The 23388-nt window shown below is 40.9% G+C and overlaps 1 protein-coding gene across 1 annotated transcript in view; it reads left to right on the top strand.

The window, feature by feature from the left end:
• The first annotated feature begins 9946 nt into the window (after nucleotides 1-9946).
• The window catches only part of ptprt (protein tyrosine phosphatase receptor type T), a 350127-nt gene continuing 336685 nt past the window's right edge, over nucleotides 9947-23388 (top strand). The window contains exon 1 of the mRNA XM_034149943.1: nucleotides 9947-10318. Within this exon, the coding sequence (XP_034005834.1) occupies nucleotides 10231-10318 (88 nt within the window). The 5' untranslated portion in view covers nucleotides 9947-10230. The remainder of the gene's footprint in view (nucleotides 10319-23388) is intronic.

The following is a 23388-nucleotide window of genomic DNA, read 5'->3' as shown; positions in this document are numbered from 1 at the left end:
TATTGACTTTGAGATGAATTAACTGAAATGCTAACTCTTTAACTAAACAGGCTGTAATCCTCCTCTTAACATTGTGCATTTCCCATAAGTCTATATTCATACTTACAGCATCATTACATGTGTTATGCTGGGGTTGACGTACGTCGGCCTTCTCTGATTTACATCTCTCTGAATTCGAATAGAGCACCTTCTAATACCCCGGCCACACGAGGACGATAACGGTCGTATCTGCTACAGTTCTCTATCAGATAGACGGTTCGGCCACACGAGGCCGACACGGAAACGCATAAAACGATAACGATAACGGGTCCCAAGGTGGGTAGATCTGCAAAGGAAACGCTCTGAGGGGGCAAACGGCTCCGTGTTTACGCCTATACGATCATGTCCTGATAACGATGACGCAATAGCCCCGCCTCTCCCCACCTCTGCTGCTCAGAGATCAGCGGCTGGGCTGTCAGAAGAGGGGGAGGAAAAGAGAGGCTCCGTTTTTTATTCTTATATTATTATATAGAGTCATTATTCATTTGTTTTAAAGCTCAATAAATAACAAAGAAGACCTTTGACCGGCACAAGAGAATAAAGTAAACAGGTATAAAATACTATATGACAGTAAAACAAAGTTGTTATTAATAAACAAGAATACAGTTTGAAAGGGCAGTGATTTGTAAAATATCCATAAATAAAATCTGCTTACAGGTCTGTTTCATGTGGGTGTTGAGAGATGTATCCATAGATCTCCTAATGTTGCTCTCAAAGTGCACCAGATTGATGCTTTTAACTTCCAGATTTAAAAAAGATCTTCCCGGTGTAGCATGCCCCCGGACCCCCCTAGAGGAGGTTAGGTCCCCCCCCCACTTAAATCATGTTCACATGGATAGGAAACGAAATACATTTGCACACATCTTGTGTCCATATCTTTCTGTTTTGGTGGTCATGCCACAACCGTGCACGTGCATGCATGCGCGAGTCATGGTAAGATATCTGGATTAAGAGGTTGCTTTTTCTTTGCACAGCATGAAAGAAAGGCGAAATGAATGGACTGTGATTTGAGTATTTTTAAGCAGACGTCAATCATTTGTACGGCCCTCGGAGGATGTTGAAAAAATTGAAATGGCCCTTGAGAGGAAAAAGGTTCCCCACCCCTGGTGTACTCAGATGTAGGTCCCCACAAGGATAGTCATGCTAGGCCACACACACACACACACACACACACACACACACACACACACACGCACACACACACACACACACACACACACACACACACACACGCACACACACACACACACACACACACACACACACACACACACACACACACACATACACACACACACACACACACACACACACACACACACACACACACAAACATACACTTATCAATGCACACCTCAGGTGGCCCGACTTGCAAACTTGATGTTAGTCCTGATTGGTAACAACCCCTGATGTGACTCTGATATAGGGTGTGTGCGCATGTGTGTGTGAGGAGCTGCTTTAATGTTTGCCTGTATATAGAGTTTATCTCAGCGGTGTTTTTGACCTTTTAACTCTAAAACAAATCCTTTGCTGCTTGTGTCTCTCTGGTGTGTCAGCGCATACCCAGCTGGCTAATTAAATTGATTTGCTAAAGTAGAAGCAGAGATATAAATAGTAGGTTCCTTCACAAGAAGAGAGCATTTACCATTAAGACCAGTACCAAGATACATTGTAAAAAATCCAATTCAAATCACAACCAGGTCACCTCTTTGGGGCGTTCAAAGCCTGAAACCAACAACTTCATTTCATTAAGATGTGAAGACATAACTGTAATGTATTTCAATTAAACACAATGAAATATGATTTTGACAGTGGTAGAAAGGACTAATGCAGACTAGAGGAGTAAGCTTCATCTTTGCAGAATTGATTTGTAATAAATAAGTGATGATGTAGAGGTGAGGAGGATACGGCTGATCCTGATATTGGCTCGGACAAACACACCTCCATGTTAATGAGAAATTGATTTCTACATCACTAAATAATGTAAATATTCATTAGCTGTCAGCATAAAAATACATAATGGAGGGTAGAGAGCGAAAGTGAGCCGGAGAAAGAGTTAAGGAAGTAAAACAGACGCTGAAGCTCACCATGGGGTTTCAGTTACACCTCCAGATAACAAAATGCACAAGCAAGAAATACTAAATAAATATGAGTACTTCAGAAAATTCAGAATAATAACCAATGCAGTTTTAACAGCATCGTGACAGGTGCTCAGAATACAGATGATGCAAATCTGATCCAAATATGCAATTCAGGGCTTTTTATATGTTTCTTTAACTAAATAGTCATGTGTTTAGTGTCAAATAGGTTTGACAATGACATAATTGTGATCTTTATGTTGTTAATGACTGTTTGATGACTCTTAATATTCAAGCAGCTTTTGTAAATGTACATGTGTATGCTCATAGCAGCATGTATATATTTGAATATGCTTCTAATTTGCCACATCAGATATGTTTTGGCGCTAAAGGCCGCTACACACCCACCTGAGACCAAAGAACGCGTACCGAAGGCGTCCCGACTTTTACGTCAGCTACGTCGCCTGCGTCGGCTACGCCGCCCGCCTACGAACACACTGCAAATACTTCAGTTGACGAGTGGCAATAACTGTCCTTACCAGCAGGCAGCGGTAGTGTGAACAGCCAATCAGAGTGATTGCTTGGGCCGACTTTCTCTGACCTCCCGCGGCCGAGGTGTGAAAAGGTGCCGTAAAGAGACGACGGTGCGGGACACACCAACCTGAGTAGGGCGCCGCGAATGCCCGACTGCCTCTGACGGCCTCTGACTCCCAAAATCGGTGCAAAATGCAAATGCAAAATGCAGATGCAAAATGTCTGTGCAAGAATGAGAAGACCTGAAACTGTCATTTACAACGCCTGAAATGTACCTCTTGTCAGTATTGATGAACACTCTGCAGAGCAACAGGCTGGTCTTTAATCCTGCCTGAACATCTCAGGATAAAAAATGCCAAGAGCCTCCCAACTGGCTGGTTGGAATTTACCAGATTTAACATAGCAGGTCACAGTCACCTGCATGGAGAGGATGGGAACAAATAGCAGAGAGACAGCAGGGACATGTGAAGGGCAGATCTCACATCTCACATACAGTTTACAACGTTTTAAAGACCCTTTAAATGTGCAGTTTGGTTTAATAAATCAAAAAGAAACAACAGGTTGTTAAAGGCAAAATGCTGTCAGGAACACAACCATTTTGTTTTTGATGAATACAAAATATTATATTGCTAATTGCTATTTAATTGGAGTAGCAATAGCTCAGTCTGTGTAGGGACTTGGCTTTTGATTGTCGATTTTTGTAAATGTGTGTCTGTTTTCTGTCTTTTTATCAACGTGTAATTGTGTGTGTCAGACTTGGCGGTGAACATCAGCGATCACGTCGAGGCTGCACACATTTGACAGGTTGGTGTTTGAATGTTACTATTTTTTTCATATTGGTTCACTGTCCTCTGTAAATAACTTTTTTTTTGGAGGGTTACTTAACAAATGTAATCCATTACAGTGACTTGTTACCTGTTATAAAATGTAATCAGTGACCTAATCTGACTATCACAAAATGACATAATGTAACATGATTACTATCCATTACTTTTGGAAGACCTCAATATCCAATGCAATGCAAGTTAAATACATATCAATAAGATGTGCTTTACTGACGTGTATTATGTAAGACAACAGAAACATGTGACCTTAGAAAATATGAAACCAAGATATTGAAGATCCAAAATGTGTCCTCTGCTCAGAGATTTTATTGATAGAAAGGAAAACCTGCCTTTCATTCAGCATATTCAGGCAGTAGCCTATACACCAACAATGAAACATGAGCACATACTACAGTTTAAAAAAGCAGGAGATAACAGTTTTAGTTTTATGAATAAAGTTAAACTCAACCACTATTTTATAACGTTTTTTAAAACGTATTTACATCCTGAAATAAAAAAAATAACAAATGAACCAAAGAAGCAGATTCAGGCAGTAGGCGTACAGATTCACACTTAAAGGATTAGCCTATACAGCTAACAGAGAAGAGATAACATCTGATCGTTTTACAACAAAAACGATGCTCTTATTATTGTATATGGATTAAGAGCACCAACAGCACGTGCTCATATATTGATCTTTATTTTAAAATGCAATGAAACATTGTAATCCTGATATGTTCCCTATTTCTTTATAAATGTAACAGTAATCTGATTACATATTTTCTATGCAACTGTAAGGGATTACAGTTACCTTTTTTGTGTCAGGATTACGTAATCCCGTTACATGTAATCCGTTACTCCCCAAACCTGAATACAAATGCATGTGTTGGCAAAGTGTGTCTCTGTCTGCACTGCAGTTTAAATTATCACCTGCATTTTCAGAATTTTTCCAAATAATAAACAGTGCAAGCAGTCACTAAAACACACCTCTGAGCAGGCCCGGCTCCAGGATGAAATGACTGAGGGGGCTGTTAAAAAATCAGAGGGGGCGATTTTCTTTTCACAACAACGATGGCAATGTAATGAATTGACACACCAAGCTTTTTTCCTTCTCACTGCTCCACAATCTCTTTGCTTCTTTATTTTTATTCCGGATTTACCCCTCTCATTCTGTTCTTTTCCTCTGATCTTTAAAGTACATTATTAGATGGCTGCACTTTGGTTAACAGACTAACATTGATTTCCTCAATTTATAAATTGACAGGCTCTGTAATTATACCATAACCTTTTCTCCTCTATCCCTTAACTCGTCTTCCTATACAGATTTATTTACTTACTATCTACTCTAGTCATTTCAGGATTAAAGAAAATAATAATCTGGTAGATTTTTTATTTTCAGGATTGAATGTTCAAACCAAGGCCTAAAACCTGGCATTTCATAAGAAAGTGACTAATATATAAACCAAATGTAATATTGGATAAAATACTACACCAAATGGACAGACACAGATTAAACATAAAGTCCCCTGGTTTGTCTCTAGAGTCTAACTGCCATGAAAAAAAACAAATCAATGTTCCAAAATCCGTCACTAGATGTCGCTCATTGTACCAATACGGTTGATATAATACATAACATATTGTTATTAGGCTATAGTAAAAGGGGTCGCTTTGGCAAAAACCATGATGTGTGGTGCTATCTGTAGTTGTCTGTCTTATTTTTTGTTGATTTCATATTGTTTTCACATTGCTGTGAAAATGAATTTCCCCCTGGGACAATAAATTGAAACTAAACTATTTTAATATTCAATCCCACACTTGGCGATTGAGAACATAAATTCATAATTTACCTCGTTTAAAGCACTTTTGTTGCAATACTATGGATTTAGTTGACACTACTAGCCGAGTTTCTTTTGTCCAATATCCCGCGGGCAGGTACATTGAATTAGAAGAAGAAGAAGAAGAAGAAGAAGAAGAAGAAGAAGAAGAAGAAGAAGAAGAAGAAGAAGAAGAAGAAGAAGAAGAAGAAGAAGAAGAAGAAGAAGAAGAAGAAGAAGAAGAAGAAGAAGAAGAAGAAGAAGAAGAAGAATAACGCTAACGCTACAAACAGGCACAACACTGTTAATCTGTTTTTACTGACATGTAACATTATATTTCACCTTGCTCTATGTTTTTTTAACGCACATTCAAAAACGGGAGTATTTTCGGGAGTTTCAACCGAAAACGGGGACTTTGCCCCAAAAACCGGGACATTTTGGTCACCCATCCGACTGTGTTTATAGCTAAGCCAGGGGCGGACTGGCCATCGGGACGTTCGGGACGAATCCCGATGGGCCGGTACTGAAGTGGGCCGATCGGACGATGTGGGCCGGTCGGATAAGGGGCTGATTTGTAGTCCTAGTCCGCCGCTGAGCTAAGCACACATGCTAACATTATTAAGACTACAAGCTCACTTTTTTACACGTTGCTTGACTGCCTGCCCACATATCTGATCTAAACATAGTAACGTGTATTGGGGAAAATAATTATTTAAATGTATTTAATAATTGTGACATTTATTGTACTTTTTGATGGATGAATGATGCTCAAAGTGAGGGGGCAAAGAATACTACTACAATGCCCCCTCGTGGCGCCGGGCCCACCTCTGAGTCAGTGTGTGTGTGTGTGTGTGTGTGTGTGTGTGTTAATTTGTAATTTGTCTGTCCAATGACCTTGCTCCCTTTCATGTCATGTGATACCTTGCGTGACGAGCGAACCATTTAATCAACCTCAAAAGTTATAGGTACTGTGGATAGAAGCAGCAATTTCGGCAGCATTATACAATGGAATAGTTTGCATTTATAATGTACAGCAAGCCAGGGCTGGACTGGGACAGCAAATCGGCCCTGGCATTTAGACCCAGACCGGCCCAAATCCATAAAACAAACGAATAGTAGCGGTTCCTGACAAGAAGAATAACTCAGTATAATTTTAAAAAACGCTATTATTATCCTTTTTACGTACCAGGGGCAAACAAAACTAATACATACCACAAGTATGTGTAACTATCAATCATTAGAAATTAGACCTTCAAACCCTCTCACAAAGCGAACAGTGACCGAGCACTAATAGGGGGGTCTGGGGGGGTATGCCCCCCACAGAAGAAAAGTTTTAAAAATAACCCCTTAAATGATGACTTCTAGTGAATTTAGGGGGGGGGGACCCTATAGTGCCCTGCCTCCCCTTTCTATGACAACACAATAGAGATAGGACCAGATGAGTCTACAGGATGAGTCGATGGCATCTTTTTATATACATTGACGCTTTCATTTAATTTTTCCATCCTTTTGTTAATCGCTGTAATTGTATTGCCTTTTTCATCTGTACACACGACACCTATTGCACGTCTGTCCGTCCTGGGAGAGGGATCCCTCTTCTGTTGCTCTCACAGAGGTTTCTTCCTACTTCCCACTGTTAATTGTGGGGTCTGTTTTGGGGAGTTTTTCCTTGAGCGCTGCAAGGGTCTAAGGACAGAGGATGTCGTACCTGTACACACTGTGAAGCCCTCTGAGACAAATTGTAATTTGTGATATTGGGCTATATAAATAAAATGTGATTGATTGATTGACGCACGCAAGGGGCTATAGTGCAAGTCTTAGGCGGCTGGTTTCTCAGAACCTCACAGAGCACACAGAACTGAAGGAACACAGGTTTAACCAAAAATACTATCCACTGTCTTTATTTTTTTTCCTGAGAATAGGTTTGAAAGAGACAGATTTAAATTTACAAAGAGAGTTGAAGCAACATTTGACAGAAATCCCACATAAATTACAAAAGTACACAACTAGCAAGATATATATACTGTATATATATACTGTACACACAAAGTAACTTATATACTAGACTGAAATAACTAAAATGAATGCTTGTTGTGGAGAGGGGCACTATGTCCAGCGTCCATTCCTCTCTGTGTGTGTGTGTGTGTGTGTGTGTGTGTGTGTGTGTGTGTGTGTGTGTGTGTGTGTGTGTGTGTGTGTGTGTGTGTGTGTGTCTGTGTGTGTGTGTGTCTGTTTGCATGTGTGAGTGTAGTTGGGGGGCTTTGGGAGAGTCAAAAAGGATGCAGGTGACCTCTTTGGTCCCTGATAGAGGTCCATACAAATAGGCATTGACATAACAATACCACACAGTTAATGGTCAAAACTACATGTGTGCCTACATTTTTTCTTCTATTTCTATATTATTCATTCTATATATTGTCAATCAAAACTACCACAAAAAGCTGACTATAAACATTTTGTTCAGGTCCCAAAAGACCACTGTTGCCCTTATAAACACATAAGTAAATAAACTAAACAAAACAAGCTGCCAGCTGACAGTAATTGTTCATGAATGGTGGTTAACAAAATAATGACATTCTTTCAATGAGACAACGTATCAGAGTCCCATTAAGCTATATTTTAACTTGCCAGGGAAAACCTAAAATAGCCAGTTTACTAGCTTGTAGGCTAACGAATGTTTCTCTAATAATATTTGTCTTATTAGTGCTTCATCAAGGGGATATTAATGGGTTCCAGAACTACAGAGTATCATAACCTTAATAATAATCTTTTCCTAATTTTCTTAGCTTCTGCTTACCGCGAGTTCTCCTCCCTCTCCCCACTCGCGCGGATCTCTCTCCCTCTCATCATCTTCCTCACCACCACCAATATCGGCCACGGGTGCTGAATATGGACCTGCACCTGTACTAAACATGTCGGTTATTTTGACACAAGCGGCAACATCAGCACGAAGGGCCTGCTTTTTTCTTGCCCGCAATTTTTCTGCTCCCCCTTTTCGCTTGGCCTTCGTCTTCGCCTTCGCCTTCTCCATTTCTAACTCGAACTTTTTTTTTTCTCGAAAAAAAAGGCGATTTGGCTTCAACGGCCGGCTCACCTCCTGGGGGCGTGATTTAATGATGCACACCGAGCGGCCCAAAGGGGGAGGTGATTAAAGATTTGATTGGGCCGGCCCAGTGTCAATTACTAAAAACATTTAAACAGAGGGCCAATCTACCCGTCTTATGGGCCGGGACTTCAGAAAAAAAAAAAAATGACGTGTCGGCCCAAAAGGCACGTCGGCCCACCGGGAAAATGCCCGGTATGCCAGATGGCCAGTCCAGCCCTGCAGCAAGCCAAAGTACAAGAGCAGCGCTCAAAAGAGAAAGGACAAGAGAGAACAAGGAGATGTAACGGCTAAACTGACGAAATTAGACATCATCCTCGAAATCTCGATTAATTCTGTAAAGTGATTGTGTGATTAGTTCGCTGTGCCGTTGTCAGGCTGTGGTGGTCTGAGGCCAGGGCAGGCTGTTGTTGATAGCCTACATGTGGCGCTTATGAGTGGTTGTGTGTGTCCGTGCGTGTGTGAGCGCATCAGCGTGCACTTATGTTTGGGGCGATGGGGGGGGCCCAAAACAATATTTGCACCGGGGCCAATCACAACCTTGTTACGCCATGGTGTGTGTCGTGTGTGTTGGAGAGAAGAATCCTATTAGAGACATAGACCTTGAAATATAAATCGTATGACAGTAAAATGAGTGGACTGAGAGGGATCTCATGACAACAGAGAGGAAAGACACACGCTGAGAGAGGGAGGCTGTGTGGGAATCCTATCCTTGCGGAGCAGTCAGGCGTTAGGACCCGGGGGATAGCAGACAACTTAAAAAGGTCTTCAGCCTGTCAAGCTCCCGGAAGTCCGGAAAGGCTGTACAGGAAATTGGGTGCCTGGACCTTTAAATAAGATTACTACAATTTGTGATTAACAAAGAGCAGCAAACTGTATGCATGAACATATAATTAAATGTGTGGAATCTGCTAAATAAATAATGTAACAATATAATAGGTAATGCTCTGTCCAACAATGCTTCAGATACCGATTACCTCAATATTTTAGATTTTGGTCTTTTCAAAATGTACTTCTATGGAAAACTCCTATATTGTGAAGCTTTTTTGTATGCACTTTGTTTTCTGTTAAACATACAAATACAAGAACATGTTTTATTTGTATTTAATACATTCTCTAATTATGAGTTATTTTTTAGTTTTAGTTATTAAGTTGATTTAATTTGGATATTGAATAATCCTGTGTCACATTTTAAAACCACGAAACTGTTGATTTTGAGTGCAATAAATACCCTTCAATTGTCCAGTTTTAGAAGCAGTACATATTTTCCCTGACCATATTCATTCGTTTTCGTGAATCAGTCGCGAAATTCATCACAATTCTGCTGTTATTTCATATTATTCTGAAACTCAAAAGCGGAAGCTCTGCTCGTGGTAGCGCACCAGTCTTTACGCGGGTGTCTGGCACCCGGCGTGGTGCGCACTGCTCTCCATTCCTCTCCAACTCAACGTCAGTCTGTCAGAGACCGTCTAAGCGCGCACACACACACCGTACCCCTGTCACACACTCTCTGGCACACAAGCGCGCACTGACGCACACACAGACTCGCTGTCGGACCCGGGAGGAGAGGAGAGGAAAGGAGAGCTCCAACTTCCCTCTTTGCTTCTACTTGTGTCTTTCTGTCTCTTCTGATCCACCAATGCGAGGATTTTATTTCTGTTCTCACTCTTATTCTCCCAGCCGTCCCGAACTAAGGAAACCCGGTTTAAGGACCAGACGGGAGTATGTAAAATAACCTGCACGACTGAGCCAAACAAGAAAAAGAAGAAGAAGAAGAAGAAGAAGAAGAAGAAGAAGAAGAAGAAGAAGAAGAAGAAGAAGAAGAAGAAGAAGAAGAAATGGATAAACGGAGTTATTCTCTCGTTTTGCCTGCAGCTTTCCTCTACTTTGGACTTTGGGGATTTACTGCTGGACAATTCTTTCCAGGTAAAGACATGTGTTTGTTTCATTTGTGGATATTTAAATCATATCTTCCAGTTTTGGTGCGCTTGTATGATTTATTTTCGAGTCTGAATCGGTGCATGAATGCCACGGTGTCGCATGTGGGAATGTAAAGTTGGCATGCAAGTTTATTTTGTGCGTTTCTGCTTGAGCCTCATGCAGCTGCGTATTGTTTGTTATTGTGATGGTAAAACATGTCCATTTTTAGAACCTTTTCTGTCATGGAGGATCTATATCTGTTCGTGCGCGCATACAATGCCATAAATCAGTTGTTTATGGAAATAAAAAAAGATTTATGGCGGGTGTCTGATAATAGTGACTGTTTGACTTATAGTGACAGTTTACACCATTATAGGTCAGTCTGGCTCAGATCTGATGTGCGCGCATGGGTGACGTTTTGGCACTTCACGAGGTTTTTGCTCCATGAAGCGTCCGGTGCGCGTGGACTGTTTGCTGTTGAGGGTTCATTCGTAACTTGGGTGGTTTTTATGTATGGTTACATTTCGCTGTGAACTTGCTGTGTTTAGAAGCAGTTCGGTGCGTTTTGGCTCCATGAGCGCAACGCTGCAAACAGTCTGAACAGTCCCTCTTTTTGTCCTTGTTCCGATCAAAGTATTATTTTGTCGCGTGCTACAGTGCACATGCACAAGGATCATTGTACCGTACAACTCCTATAAGTAAGTTCCCCCCTGCATCTATTGGCTTTTAATCCAACTTTTACAACTGATCTGAGATATAATTCACACTCCGCATTTCAAAAAAACAATTACGCACAATGCTGAATGATATATCCGAGCCGCTCAGTGTTATTTCCCGGAGTTGAAGCTTCACACAGTCCGCAGAAACATCGCTGCTCGGCAGTCAGGAGCCGGCTCTCCTCTGGCACTTGTTACGCGCCGGAGATGTTTGGAGAGTTCGCGGGTTTGGCAGAGTTCTCCCAGGCTTGGATCAAATCAGTGGTTGATATGATTGTCAGTGATCGGAAACTGAAGCGTGGATGCAAAGAGCCACGCGCCGTGGTGCAGCTGCTCTCATTTCAAGTGTTCTCAAACATATCCATCCCTTAACAAAAACACATTGAGGCGATGATGAAATCGCTTATTTATAAGTTGGAACATATAATGACCGCCACAGAAATAGTGTAAAACCTGAATAAAGGCACTTTGTGTGTATTGTAACTTGACGTTTGCATGATCCGAGAATTAAAACAGTATGTCGGTGCGTCCTGTGCTATAACTCCGTAAAGCACCAGATCTCCCTCAGTCTATTCTCTTTAAATCAGAGATGTTCCCACTTGCAGCAGTAGGCTGTATCTGCGCGCTCTCGGCACCTTCTGCTTGGTATTCATGACTTGTAAGGCTGCAAAAAGAGGCTACTCTGAAGGGAAGACTGGCTCCAAACACTGAGTCCTGCCTCTCTGTCTCTCTGTCTCTCTCTCTGTCTCCCTCTCTCTGTCTCTCTCCGGCTCCCGGCTGTAGCGCCGCGGAGCAGCCGTCCTTCTCTCCGTGCGTAACGGTTCAGCGAAGGAATCCGCTATGCAAATCGCTTTATGCTGAAATAACTAGTGTCAAATAGTGTTCATTTTTGCCAAATATGTGCGTGGAGGTCGAAATCAATCCTTAAAACACATTATTTGTCTGTTTAACAAGGGATATTCATTAATATAAACAGAAGTGCAGGAGAGGAAACTCTGTTTAAAACCATCATGAATTGAAAGAGGCAATCTTCTCTGCAGTTTAATACTAAATATTGCATTGCGTCCTGTTGAGGATACAATTCATGAGGTTATTGTCAGTTTAAGTAGAAATAACAATTATTGTCACTTTAGAGTGGTATATAAATCAGTCTTGGAGTTTTTCTGTCATGTGTGCAGCGATGTTTAGACAATCACAGTATCAATATTTGCACGTTTATTAAATTGGGAATGTTTTCCTGTGTGTGAAAGATTTTAGGACTTTTTTTATGGTAATGTAAGGAAATACGGTTACCTTTTCTTTGTTTTCTGATTACATTATGTAATCTGTTACTCCCCAAGCCTCATATGAAGAACAGCCTGCCATGCTCTTTGCAATAACAATGCAGAAAGCGTGTGTCTGTTTGAGAGAAACCGAGAAAAGAGCAGAGGGATGATTCCTTGTTCGCTCCTGCGCCGTTAGGGGGCGATATTGTCCCACCAGATGTGTCCACACACAGACAGAGCGGACGGAGTGATTTTTTAAATACTCTTTCTTCTTATTCCAATTCCAGCTGCTCGGTTTTGTTTTTAGAAAATGTATGTGAAGCAGTTAAATGATAATAGAGTGAAAGCCCGTGATGAAAAAGATGCTCTCCCCCTGCCTGTCTGTCAGCCTGACGGACATGGAAGTTGTAATCTCCCTCCCAAACACCCTCTCTGTGTGCTTTACTGCCAAACAGCTCAATTATCAGAGCACGTTGCTCCCACTGATGTAAAGCTGCATCTGTGTGGCCAGATACCAGCAGAGGCGGATAGTTTTATTACTTTTATAATTAATTTATGTCCCATCTTCCACCAACATGTGTATTTTCTTTAACCGTGAAATTGAGTTGGATGAGAATATTACTTGTGTAGAGTCATTGGTGTCGTTTACGCTGCACGCTGCAGACATGTCCCCATCACTTCTTGAAATGTCTGATTTGGACCCTATTACCTTTTTAAAACATATATATTTGTAAGAAAATTTCAAAAAAATCCTTACACAGAGAAAGTTTACCTAAGCTAACAAAAAGCACCAATATCTTTGATTATAAAATGATTTAAAAAATCATGCATGCAATGATCAGTACATTTATATATTATTTCTTGACACAGTTTATTTTATATTTGATAGGAAAACCTGCCTTTTATTAAGCATATTCAGGCAGTAGCCTATACCCACAATGAAACACATGAGGCCACACTGCAGTTTAAAAAAGCAGAAATTAAATCTAAGCTGACAGAAAAAAGGCTTTAGGTTAATACACACAGTTAAACTCACACACACTATTTTATGAACATATCGGTTTAAAAAAAGAACAAATTAACCAAAAAAAGTGAAAACCATAAAATCAGGCAGTATGCATAAAGATTCACACTTAAAGCCACAGAACAGCTTACAGAAAAGAGACAACATCTGATCCCGCTAATAATCCCCAATTTTATGAACTATAACAGCAATCTGATTTTAGGACTTTTTTATGGTAATGTAAGGAAATACGGTTACCTTTTCTTTGTTTTCTGATTACATGATGTAATCTGTTACTCCCCAAGCCTCATATGAAGAACAGCCTGCCATGCTCTTTGCAATAACAATAAAGGTGTCAATCAAACAAGTCCAGGTGATAGGTGATTCTTGAACAAATTATAATTTGGGTCCTTAAGGAAAAGCGTTGACAAAGTACTTGAATTTCCTTATTGGTAGGGGGACTTATTTTTTAATTTGAGTGAACATTCCCTTTAAAAAAAGCTCCATTCGTGATATTCAGAAAAGCAAAGGCATGTGTTACCCAAGGCTGTCTTTTTCATCTTGAGAGTGTGTGTGTGTGTGTGTGTGTGTGTGTGTGTGTGTGTGTGTGTGTGTGTGTGTGTGTGTGTGTGTGTGTGTGTGTGTTGGGTGCAGCTGTGCTACTGATCGCCTTCGAGCTCCAGCGACCGCTAATTGTTGAACATCCGGTCGGATCTGGAGGTGACGACTAGGGCACTGAGGTGTGTGTGTGCTTTCAGGGAAACCAATTTACAATTTATATTCCACTTAATCAGATTTATTTGGCTGTGAGGACAGATGGGAGAAAGAGTACAAAAAGGAAGATAGTGACCATGTTTGACTTTCTCTCCGTCTCTCCTTGACACGTTTGCCCAGTGCGATGACATGTTGGAGAGACAAGGAGAAGTCTTTGGCTTTGATCGAATCAACAGCCTTCAATTCCCCAATTATGGAGCCCTTTATGTGATTATGTGGGGTGTGTGTGTGCCATGCTTCATATGACACAGAGGGAGAGGGTATCATACCAGCAGAGGAGAGTGGAAGGTTGGGGAAGTAACGTTGAAGTGAGGAATACACTATTTCTTGCAGAGAAAAGAGGAAAACAGGCAATGAGGAAGGAAAGGAAAACGGGAGTGTGATGTGATGGAGGAAACAAACTGAGTTCCAGAGGAAAAGTGAGAGAAAGCCAGTCAGGTGACAAAAAAAGGACTTGAGAGCAGAAAAAAGAGGAGAACAGAGGATATGTGCAGGGAGCTGGAAGGGGATAGGGAGAGATCGAGCAAAGGAGATGAGGACAGAATGGAAAGAGCATATGTAAAGCAAAAGTAGTATAAGTAAAGAAAAGAGAAATTGATTTCAGAGAACAGGCAAATAAATGGTCCCATAAGCAAGGAGAAAGGACATATCATTTAATTTCAAACCTTTATTTATCCAGATTGTCCCTTGAGATCAAAGATCTCTTTTTCAAGGGAGACCTGCAGCAATTAGGTTCCACATGAAACATAAAACAACATAAAACAATAGAGGATATCATACAACATATTTACAAGCTACATTTACATACTTATCAACATTTACAAATACCCATAGTTTCAATGAGCATTTCATTTACACTTGCTTTAAAAACATTCAGAGGAATAAAATTGCTCAGTTTCAATTTTAGCTGTAGATTGTTCCAAGCAAGTGGCGCTGCGCACATAAAAGCTGTCTTACCTAAGACAGTCCTTGCTCTTGGCACATGTAACAATACTACATCATGCGATCTCAGACAATAGCTGCTTGCAACTCTCTGTGTTATCAGAGAGCAGATATAATACGGCAGTTTACCCAACAAAGCTTTATAAATAAACGTGTACCAATGACTGAGCCTCCGTACAGTAAGTGAAGGCAGACCTGCCTTGGTATACAGGGTACAGTGATGTGTAAGTGCTTTACAATTTGTAACAAATCTCAGTGCGCTGTGATAGGCGGCATCTAACTTGTTCAGGCAATGGGCAGGTGCATTCATATAGACCAGAGTATATATAGGAAGAGTGCAAGAGAAGAGAGCCAGGAATGGAGGGAATAAGTGCACAAAAGAAAGGCCTTGCGAAGAAAGAGATGGGACACAAGGATAAAGGAAAGCCTAGAACAAGAAGGAGAAATGCTAAGAGGAGAAAAGATGAAGGAGAAGGAAGGAGTGAAGGCTTGAAGGCGAGAGGAGGTGAAAAGGACGAGACTGTGGTAAAGGACAGAGTCCCGTCGCTGTTGCCTCGTTCATCACTCCTGTCAGCCGAGGAGGGAGGAGAAAGTCAGAAAAGCGAAAGGGAGAGCAAAGGACGAGATGTTGGAGGAAATGACAAAGACGACGGATGACGGGAGGTCATGAGGAGAAGAAAATGGACACTAAATTGATTATGTCTCGCTGTTATCGACTGTCTGAGTGGCTATAATTGTTTCCTCTACTCTGTGTGTGTGTGTGTGTGTGTGTGTGTTCGAGTGCGGGAGAGCATTATGACAGGATGTCTGTCACCTCATGCCCCGCTCTGTTTAGTATGCTGTCCATCGTCCCTCCCTGTGTGTGTGTGCCTGTGTATGTGTCGGCCTAATCCAGGGCACTTATTCTATTGGCCTAACTAACTGACAGCCTAATAGCAGGGCATGCTGAGTGCCGGGGCGTCCTGTGTGTGTGTGTGTGTGTGTGTGTGTGTGTGTGTGTGTGTGTGTGTGTGTGTGTGTGTGTGTGTGTGTGTGTGTGTGTGTGTGTGTGTGTGTGTGTGTGTGTGTGTGTGTGTGTGTGTGTGTGTGTGTGTGTGTGTGTGTGTGTGTGTGTGTGTGTGTGTTGTGTGTGTGTGTGTGTGTGTGTGTGTGTGTGTGTGTGTGTGTGTGTGTGTGTGTGTGTGTGTGTCCTGCATTGAATGAATGCTAAAGTGCGTACCAGCGCTGGAAAAAAGAGAGCGACCACTTTCCGCAGTCAATGATATGCATTTAGAGAGAAAAAAAGAGTGTGTGTTTGCGCAAGAGTGTATGAGGGGCAGCGTTAGTGCCTGGTTCTCCAGAAAGAGTCACACATTAATGTATTCACGGACTACTCGCACAAGTAGTTGGCAAGCCACCTTTTTGCGAGCTAGCCAGGATCAAATTAACGGTCTGAACATGCTAGCACCATCTAGCCAAAATGGCCCTCCAAGCTAATTTTGTTGTCTCTTAGCGGGCAAGTTGTCAAAAGGCCCCAGCGAGCAGAAGTGCTAATCATGTGGTCAAACAGCTTTCAAATCCCCCCCCGTCAAACCCGTCCAAGGTCCAAATCAGAGGGATGGAGTTGTTGTGTCTAAATGGTAAGCTTCGATTTGCAAAACCCTCCCAAGATGGTTTTGGAAACCTGGAATAGATAAGATAGGAAGTGGTGTTAACTAAGTACATGTATTCAAGTACTGTACTTAAGTACAATTTTGAGTTACTTTACTTAAGTATTTCCATGGTATGCTACTTTGTATTTCTGCTCCACTACATGTCAGAGGTAAATATCTTTCTTTTACTCAACTACATTCATGTAGTACCTTTAGTTACTTTGCAGATATATGTTAATGATAAACAATATGATCAAAACTAAACTGCAAGAGTTTCGGCAAAGTTGATGTCGTTCCCCTCTTTCGCCTCACGTTTCCTGACACCCAAATTTGCTTTGCAAGTTGAATGAATTACACTTGTTTTGGTCAGAGATGTTGTTTTAAAGGATGATATGACAGTTCTCTAATTGAAAAGAGTACAATGTGAATGGGCTCTCAACCCACATGTCAGATAAGTTAATTTAAAATAGATTTCAAAATAATTGCTTGATAAGTTCAGAAGACAAATGGCGTTTGCTTGCCAAAGAGAAAGAAAAAAAACATTACAAAGTTTACAGTTTTAACTCAAACACAACAAACTATATTTCTCCCTTTGTATACTTTGGACCGATTGGAACTCTATTTATCTAAAAGCTATTGGTCAGTTACCTAAGTTATTGCCTGAAAGCAACACAGTTATTTCCCTACAGGAGGCAAACAACACACAGTTCTCCAGTGATGGAGTATAATGTCAGAGTAACAATATCTGCTGTGGGGATATGTGACAGTTAAACACAGAATGAGAGACGTTGGGCAGCAGACAGTAACACAGCTTTGAAACGCTAATCAAAAGGCAAGAGAAAAGGATGTTTAGTGGCCCTGAGGGCAAACCATCTCGGTGCATTAGAGCCACAGCTCACACACAACCCAGTGCAAACACATGTACATCTGTAGGCATTACAGAAGCATAAGCGTTAATCCATTACAGATAGGGATGTCCCGATCACCTTTTTTTGCTCCCGATCCGATTCCGATCATTTGATTTTGAAAATCTGCCGATACCGATTTTTCCCGATCCGATCTTTATGCAATGCATTAAGAGAAAAAAAAGGTAACATATAACGGCTGGTCATCCAACGCGATGAATTCAGCTATCTTGGCTGTTATTTTTTTGGCCTTTTCACTGTTCTGGGGCAGTTTCTCTTTCCTTTTAAAAGTCTCTGAAAGTGTCGGTTGTTTCAGTGCCGTTACCTGAATGGCCGCTGTGTACTCGTCGTGTTGTTGTTGGTGTTTGTATTAGATTGGTCGTGTTGAACGTAGCTCTGTTCTTTCCACCACGCGGAGAACCTCCGCCTTGCAAACATTGCATCTGGCTGTTACACTGCCTTCGCTTTCAATTTTATAATACTTCCAAACTCCTGACATTTTCTCTGTCCCGACTCCCGAGGCACCAGCTGAACGTAGCCTCTTGTTAGCTTACTGCTACTATTAGACACTGCACCCTGCCCACTCTGTTGCCATATTTGAGAGAAATAAGCAACCAGGTCTATGAAAACAAGCCCAAAAGAAGCAACACATACATGATGTTGTGTAATTTTAAACCAAAACTAAGGCCTCAGGATGACTTTAAGACGTGAACATGGTCATTTTTGTTTTGTAACATTAAATAAAATAATAAAAATATTTTTATAAAAAAATTTAAAAAAAAAAATCCCGATCCCCGATTTTTTTCTCCCGATTCCGATCTTTTGAAAATCACGTGATCGGCTCCGATCCCCGATCACGTGATCGGATCGGGACATCTCTAATTACAGATCGTTTCTCGTTAAATGCTCTAAGGATATTTGGTGAAGACTTGTGCTTTTTATCAAAAAAACAAACCCAGAATACAGACGATAAACTCAAATCAAATAAAAAAATACGGCTTTCACTTTTTTAATTAAAGTGTTGGTTCAGATTTCCTTTTTTCAGCAGAGACCAACAAAATAGCAGACTTTGATCCTCTCTATTAAAGACACGTGTTTCCAACTTGAATGAATAGTACACATCAGTGGTAAATATGTCATATCATAGCAGCAGAAACTTGACTAAATGTTTCCCAGGCATCTGCTTGGCACAGCCTTAATAAAAGATATGCCTGGTGGACACTGATGCCTTCATTATAACAGGCTAAACCATTCATTACAGTTCATTTGTTCATGACATAAATGAGACAGGGAAAATGTTAAAGCAGCCCGTAAAGTATACAGCCGTCACACTGCATCAGCCTGGGGAGGGCATACTGGCATCCCAGAAAGACTTCAGCAGTTGAATGCTAGCAGGCATAAATGAAGTGGAAAATGTTTCTGTTTTTATCCTGTGCTAACTTCAGCCTCGAGGCGGGAGGGTGCAGATGTTCATCTCACATGTTGTAATGCACTAACATCATGTGGAATTGCTTAAACATGAACACATTTGGATCACTTTCTCTCAGAAGTTGCACGAGAGGGGTTGTGATGGTTGAAAAGGGCTAGATATGTTCTATCAAAAAGGTTGAATTTAAATGTTGGTAATTGTAATATAATTTAATCAGGAGGTTTGAGTATTTGAGGTCTGTCTTAAAATCTGTCAACATGTAGTTGTCACAGAAGAACTGCTTGTAAGTTATTTTCCAAAAACTCTAAAGGTTCTTCCTCGAATCTTCCTTTTCGAACATAAAAGCATGTAAACGTGTCACAGAGGAACACAAAATACAAAATATGAACCTGAACATTTGCATAAAGGGCCCCTTTATCAAATGTCCGTGTTGAACCATGCCTTCCAGGACCACACCTTTCTGATCTGACACTTTAGTATCGCAACATGTTTTTTTTTCTCATTGCTGCTTATTTCTCTATGGTTGAAGTTTAATTTGGGGACCAAAACAACTTGGTTAGGGTTCATTATCTTGTATTGTGCTCAATACTGCTTTACGAGAGTAACCGCACTTTCATTTTCATGGTTATAATAATGTTTGTTGACTCATTCATTGCCCCTGTCCTCCTATCTTTGTTGATTTTGGCCCTATAACAAAATCAAACTACTTCCTCCTTAAACAGGAACTATTCATATTACTGGAACTGCTGAAGGGCTCTTTCAATTATAGAGCTAAAACTTGTGTCCTTTTTGGTCATTTGTTAAATGACTAAAGCACTTATCTTCTTGGTAGGACTTTTTCTCACTGCCTCCTGAGAACGGAGAGGACGGGTCATATTTTAAGAACTTAGACACAATTGTGTGGATAAAGTTAGCTTTAAATGAGACGAATGCATGTGAATAGAAGCTTGAAGGTTCAGAGTCGGAGCTAATAGGGAGTTTTAAGGTGGGCTGCTGGTGTGGAGTCAATAATCCTTTTTAAGAACTCCAATTTGAGTCATTTGGCAAGGCACCGCTGAATAAGAGGGCACATGCTCAGTCAACCTTCTCTGGTTGGATAAAGGTTAAATAACATTCTCAAATTGCAACGCAAACTCTGAGACCAATCTAGTGGTGATTGAGCTGATTAGCATGTCGGAGGTGTAAAACATACACGGCATGGCACATAAAAAACTTCCCTTCCTCTAATTAAAATAACTGCTGATTAATGCAAGAGGTCTTAACGAAGCTTTACAAGGTTTGGAAGTAATTAATCCATATTTAATAGAAGATGTTAGGCGAGTGATACTGAGAGGCTGCTTAGTCGGCTGAATCAACAAGCTTGGGAGGAGAGAAAGGGGGAGGAAGATGAGAGGTTGGGGTGGGGGTGATTGAGAGGATGGATGGATGGTAGATGGAGAAATACAGAAGGAAATGAGACAAATAAGTGTGGGTAGATAGGGGAAGGCAATAAACAGATTTATGGAGTTAAGCTGAAAGAGAAGGGAATGAGAAGATATTAGATGATATCTGAGCATCATTCACTTTATTCTCACTGTGGCTACATTTGATTTATGTCAGACTGTGTGGGAAGTCTTACCCAGGAGAATCACAGATGTAGGCACTCTCGACTCGTCTAAAACTCAACCATTTCAAATGAATCTCTAACAGAATAGACGGGCCATTGTAATCCATTTAAGGGTAATTGGAGTTTATTACAATTCAGATCTTTCAGTATTCTTAACTGCGCAGTGGAAATGAAAGGACATTACCATTAAAAGTCCTATAGAGCAAGAAAGACAATCAGTCAGATTAGAAAACGTAGTGCATTGAGTGAGCCCCTGGCTTTCCTTCAAGCCTCTATAGAGTGGCAGAGAAATGAGTCCTACAACCAGGAAATGAGTTAGCATTTGACCACTTCCAGTTCCCTCGTTTTGAAGCCAATGGTTTTTTGAATGTGTTTTTGGTAAGATGCCTGAAAAGAGGTCTGTGGGCCAGAGAAACTGAAGAGATTTGTAAGTGTTGTTTCACCACATACAATACGCCAGTAAATGCCCCACTTGTGAATATCCAAAGCTTCTATGTGTCATAAGAACTGCAGTTGCTAACAAGTGACTAAATGAACTCCTGAACGTCATCACACCGGACATTAGCGCAGCTTTAGCATAGCGGTGGTGACATGCTAGTTGTAGCTTTTTACTTCTGGTGTTAACGCTTCATCAATCATAAAAGTGGTGTTGCCATGAGTTGACAATTGCAGAACACTACAGAAAGAGAGACAGAAGAAAAGCAATTAAAAGGGAATATAAAGTTGGGAGGGAAGGAATTAATTATGAAAGTAAGGTTTGGATGGAACCAAGATGAAGAGAGCTCAGCAGACAGAGAAGACGAAGAGCAAACATCATAATATTTGCCTGGCAGTAGAATCTCGCCTCTCAGCTTTTTTACACTCATACACACAGAGAGAAAAATATATGTGGAAGCCAACACACACACACACACACACACACACACACACACACACACACACACACGCACACACACACACACACACACACACACACACACACACACACACACACACACACACACACACACACACACACACACACACACACACACACACACACACACACACACACACACACACACACAGCAAGGAAACCCACATCTTCCCTTGATGGAGCCAAATCTCCTTCTAGTTGTTTATTGACTTGACTCTCATCTGTATACACACACACACACACACACACACAAATGCACTCACTTGACAAAAACACTGCCAAGTGTACACAACGTAATCTCGCTTCTGATTGCCTTTTCTTTAAAGTTCGCTCTTTTTAAAATCTCTCTTTATCCCTTGTTGACGTGTGTGATTTTTTAAAGCACTTTATCCATCAGGCGGCCTTCTGATCGCTAATTCCTATCGCTTATTCCGATTATTCTCTCTTAACATCCACCCACTTATTCATACCACCATTTCACTCACTTCAGCAAGTTCACCTCTCCATCTGCCCGTCAATCCAAACACATGTAATTTCATTATTTCATCAATCTGTCAGTCACTCAAAATGACTGTTTAGCAGTGCATGAACTGAGATGGAAAACACTTATTGTGCATGTGCTCATGTGCCTTTAGTGTGAGTGTACAGTATGTGTGAAAGCGGTGATTGAATACTGATTAACAGATCATTGCCTCTGTCATTGCCAGCGACAGGAAATGCTTCCTGGTTAAGTGTCAGCAGTGGTAGAACAATTATTCAGATCCTTTACTTTAGTAAAAGTATTATTACCACACTGTAAAGATACTGTACTGCCTTGAGAATGTTACTTAAGTATAAGTATTTAAGTACGATTAGGAATTTATAAAGTATTCAGAGTAAAACAATTTGAGAAAAAAGGAAAGAAATATTTCAATATTTCGAATATTTTAAAGTAAAAGAAGAAGCGGTAAATTTGAAATATTTCTCAACACAAAAATTGCAGCCAAATCATTTTCTGTAAACTCACAAATGTTTTTAATACTTAAATGTAATGTTGGATGGTTACTTTAATCTATACCAAATAACCATATTTTAAAAGTTTTTCCAAGTATTGTGTGTCCATATCTGAATGTAGAAAGTAACTCGTAAATAAATCTGCAAACTAAATATACTGGAGTAAAAAGTACAGAATTTTCTTTCAAAATGTAGTAGAGTAGAAGTATAAAGTAGTATAAAATGAAAATACTAAGTACAAGTACGTCAAATGTGTTCTGAAGTACAGTACTTGAGTGAATGTACTTACTGTAGTTACTTTCCACCACTGAGTGACAGACAGGCGGACGGACAGATAGACAGAAAACATTTCCAGGCTGGGGAGCATGGCAGCGGCTGCTTCACCTGTCACTCACAGGAAGAGGAGAGATAGGAGGGGTGATGGAAGGAGATAAATAAGTGGGGGAGATTGAGAGGAAAAGAGGGAGGGAGTGAGTGGTGAAGCAGGATGAGGTGTTTGGGGGGGGGGGGGGGGAGAGAGCAAGGGAGTGAGAGCGATTGGTCTTGGAGGATAAAGGTCAGAAATGACAAATGATGGGAGAATGAGTGGGCGAAGGTGAGGAGGAGGAATAAAGATTGTTGATTGTTGAGGAGGAGGATAAGTTTAAGAGGGGGGGGCGCTGGGGGCTGGAGACAGAGAGAGAAAAAGCCTTTTTCATTTCAGCCCTTGCGATTTTACATGTCATCCTCATGTTGAATAAGTGCCTGAGTGACCTTTTCTAGCAGAATACCGATTTGGGTTTCTGTAACATCGCAGCATTTCTGTCACATGACCTCAAGAATAGAAAGAGATTGACTGCAAGTCTTCCTCTGTTGTAAATGTGTAATCAGCAGTAATTGTGTTAACTTATCAGCCT

The sequence above is a fragment of the Trematomus bernacchii genome, unplaced genomic scaffold (assembly GCF_902827165.1).
Source record: "Trematomus bernacchii unplaced genomic scaffold, fTreBer1.1, whole genome shotgun sequence".
Classification (NCBI taxonomy): Eukaryota; Metazoa; Chordata; class Actinopteri; order Perciformes; family Nototheniidae; genus Trematomus; species Trematomus bernacchii.
The sequence above is the reverse complement of the archived record's forward strand: the minus strand, read 5'-3'. Positions and strand labels throughout refer to the sequence as shown.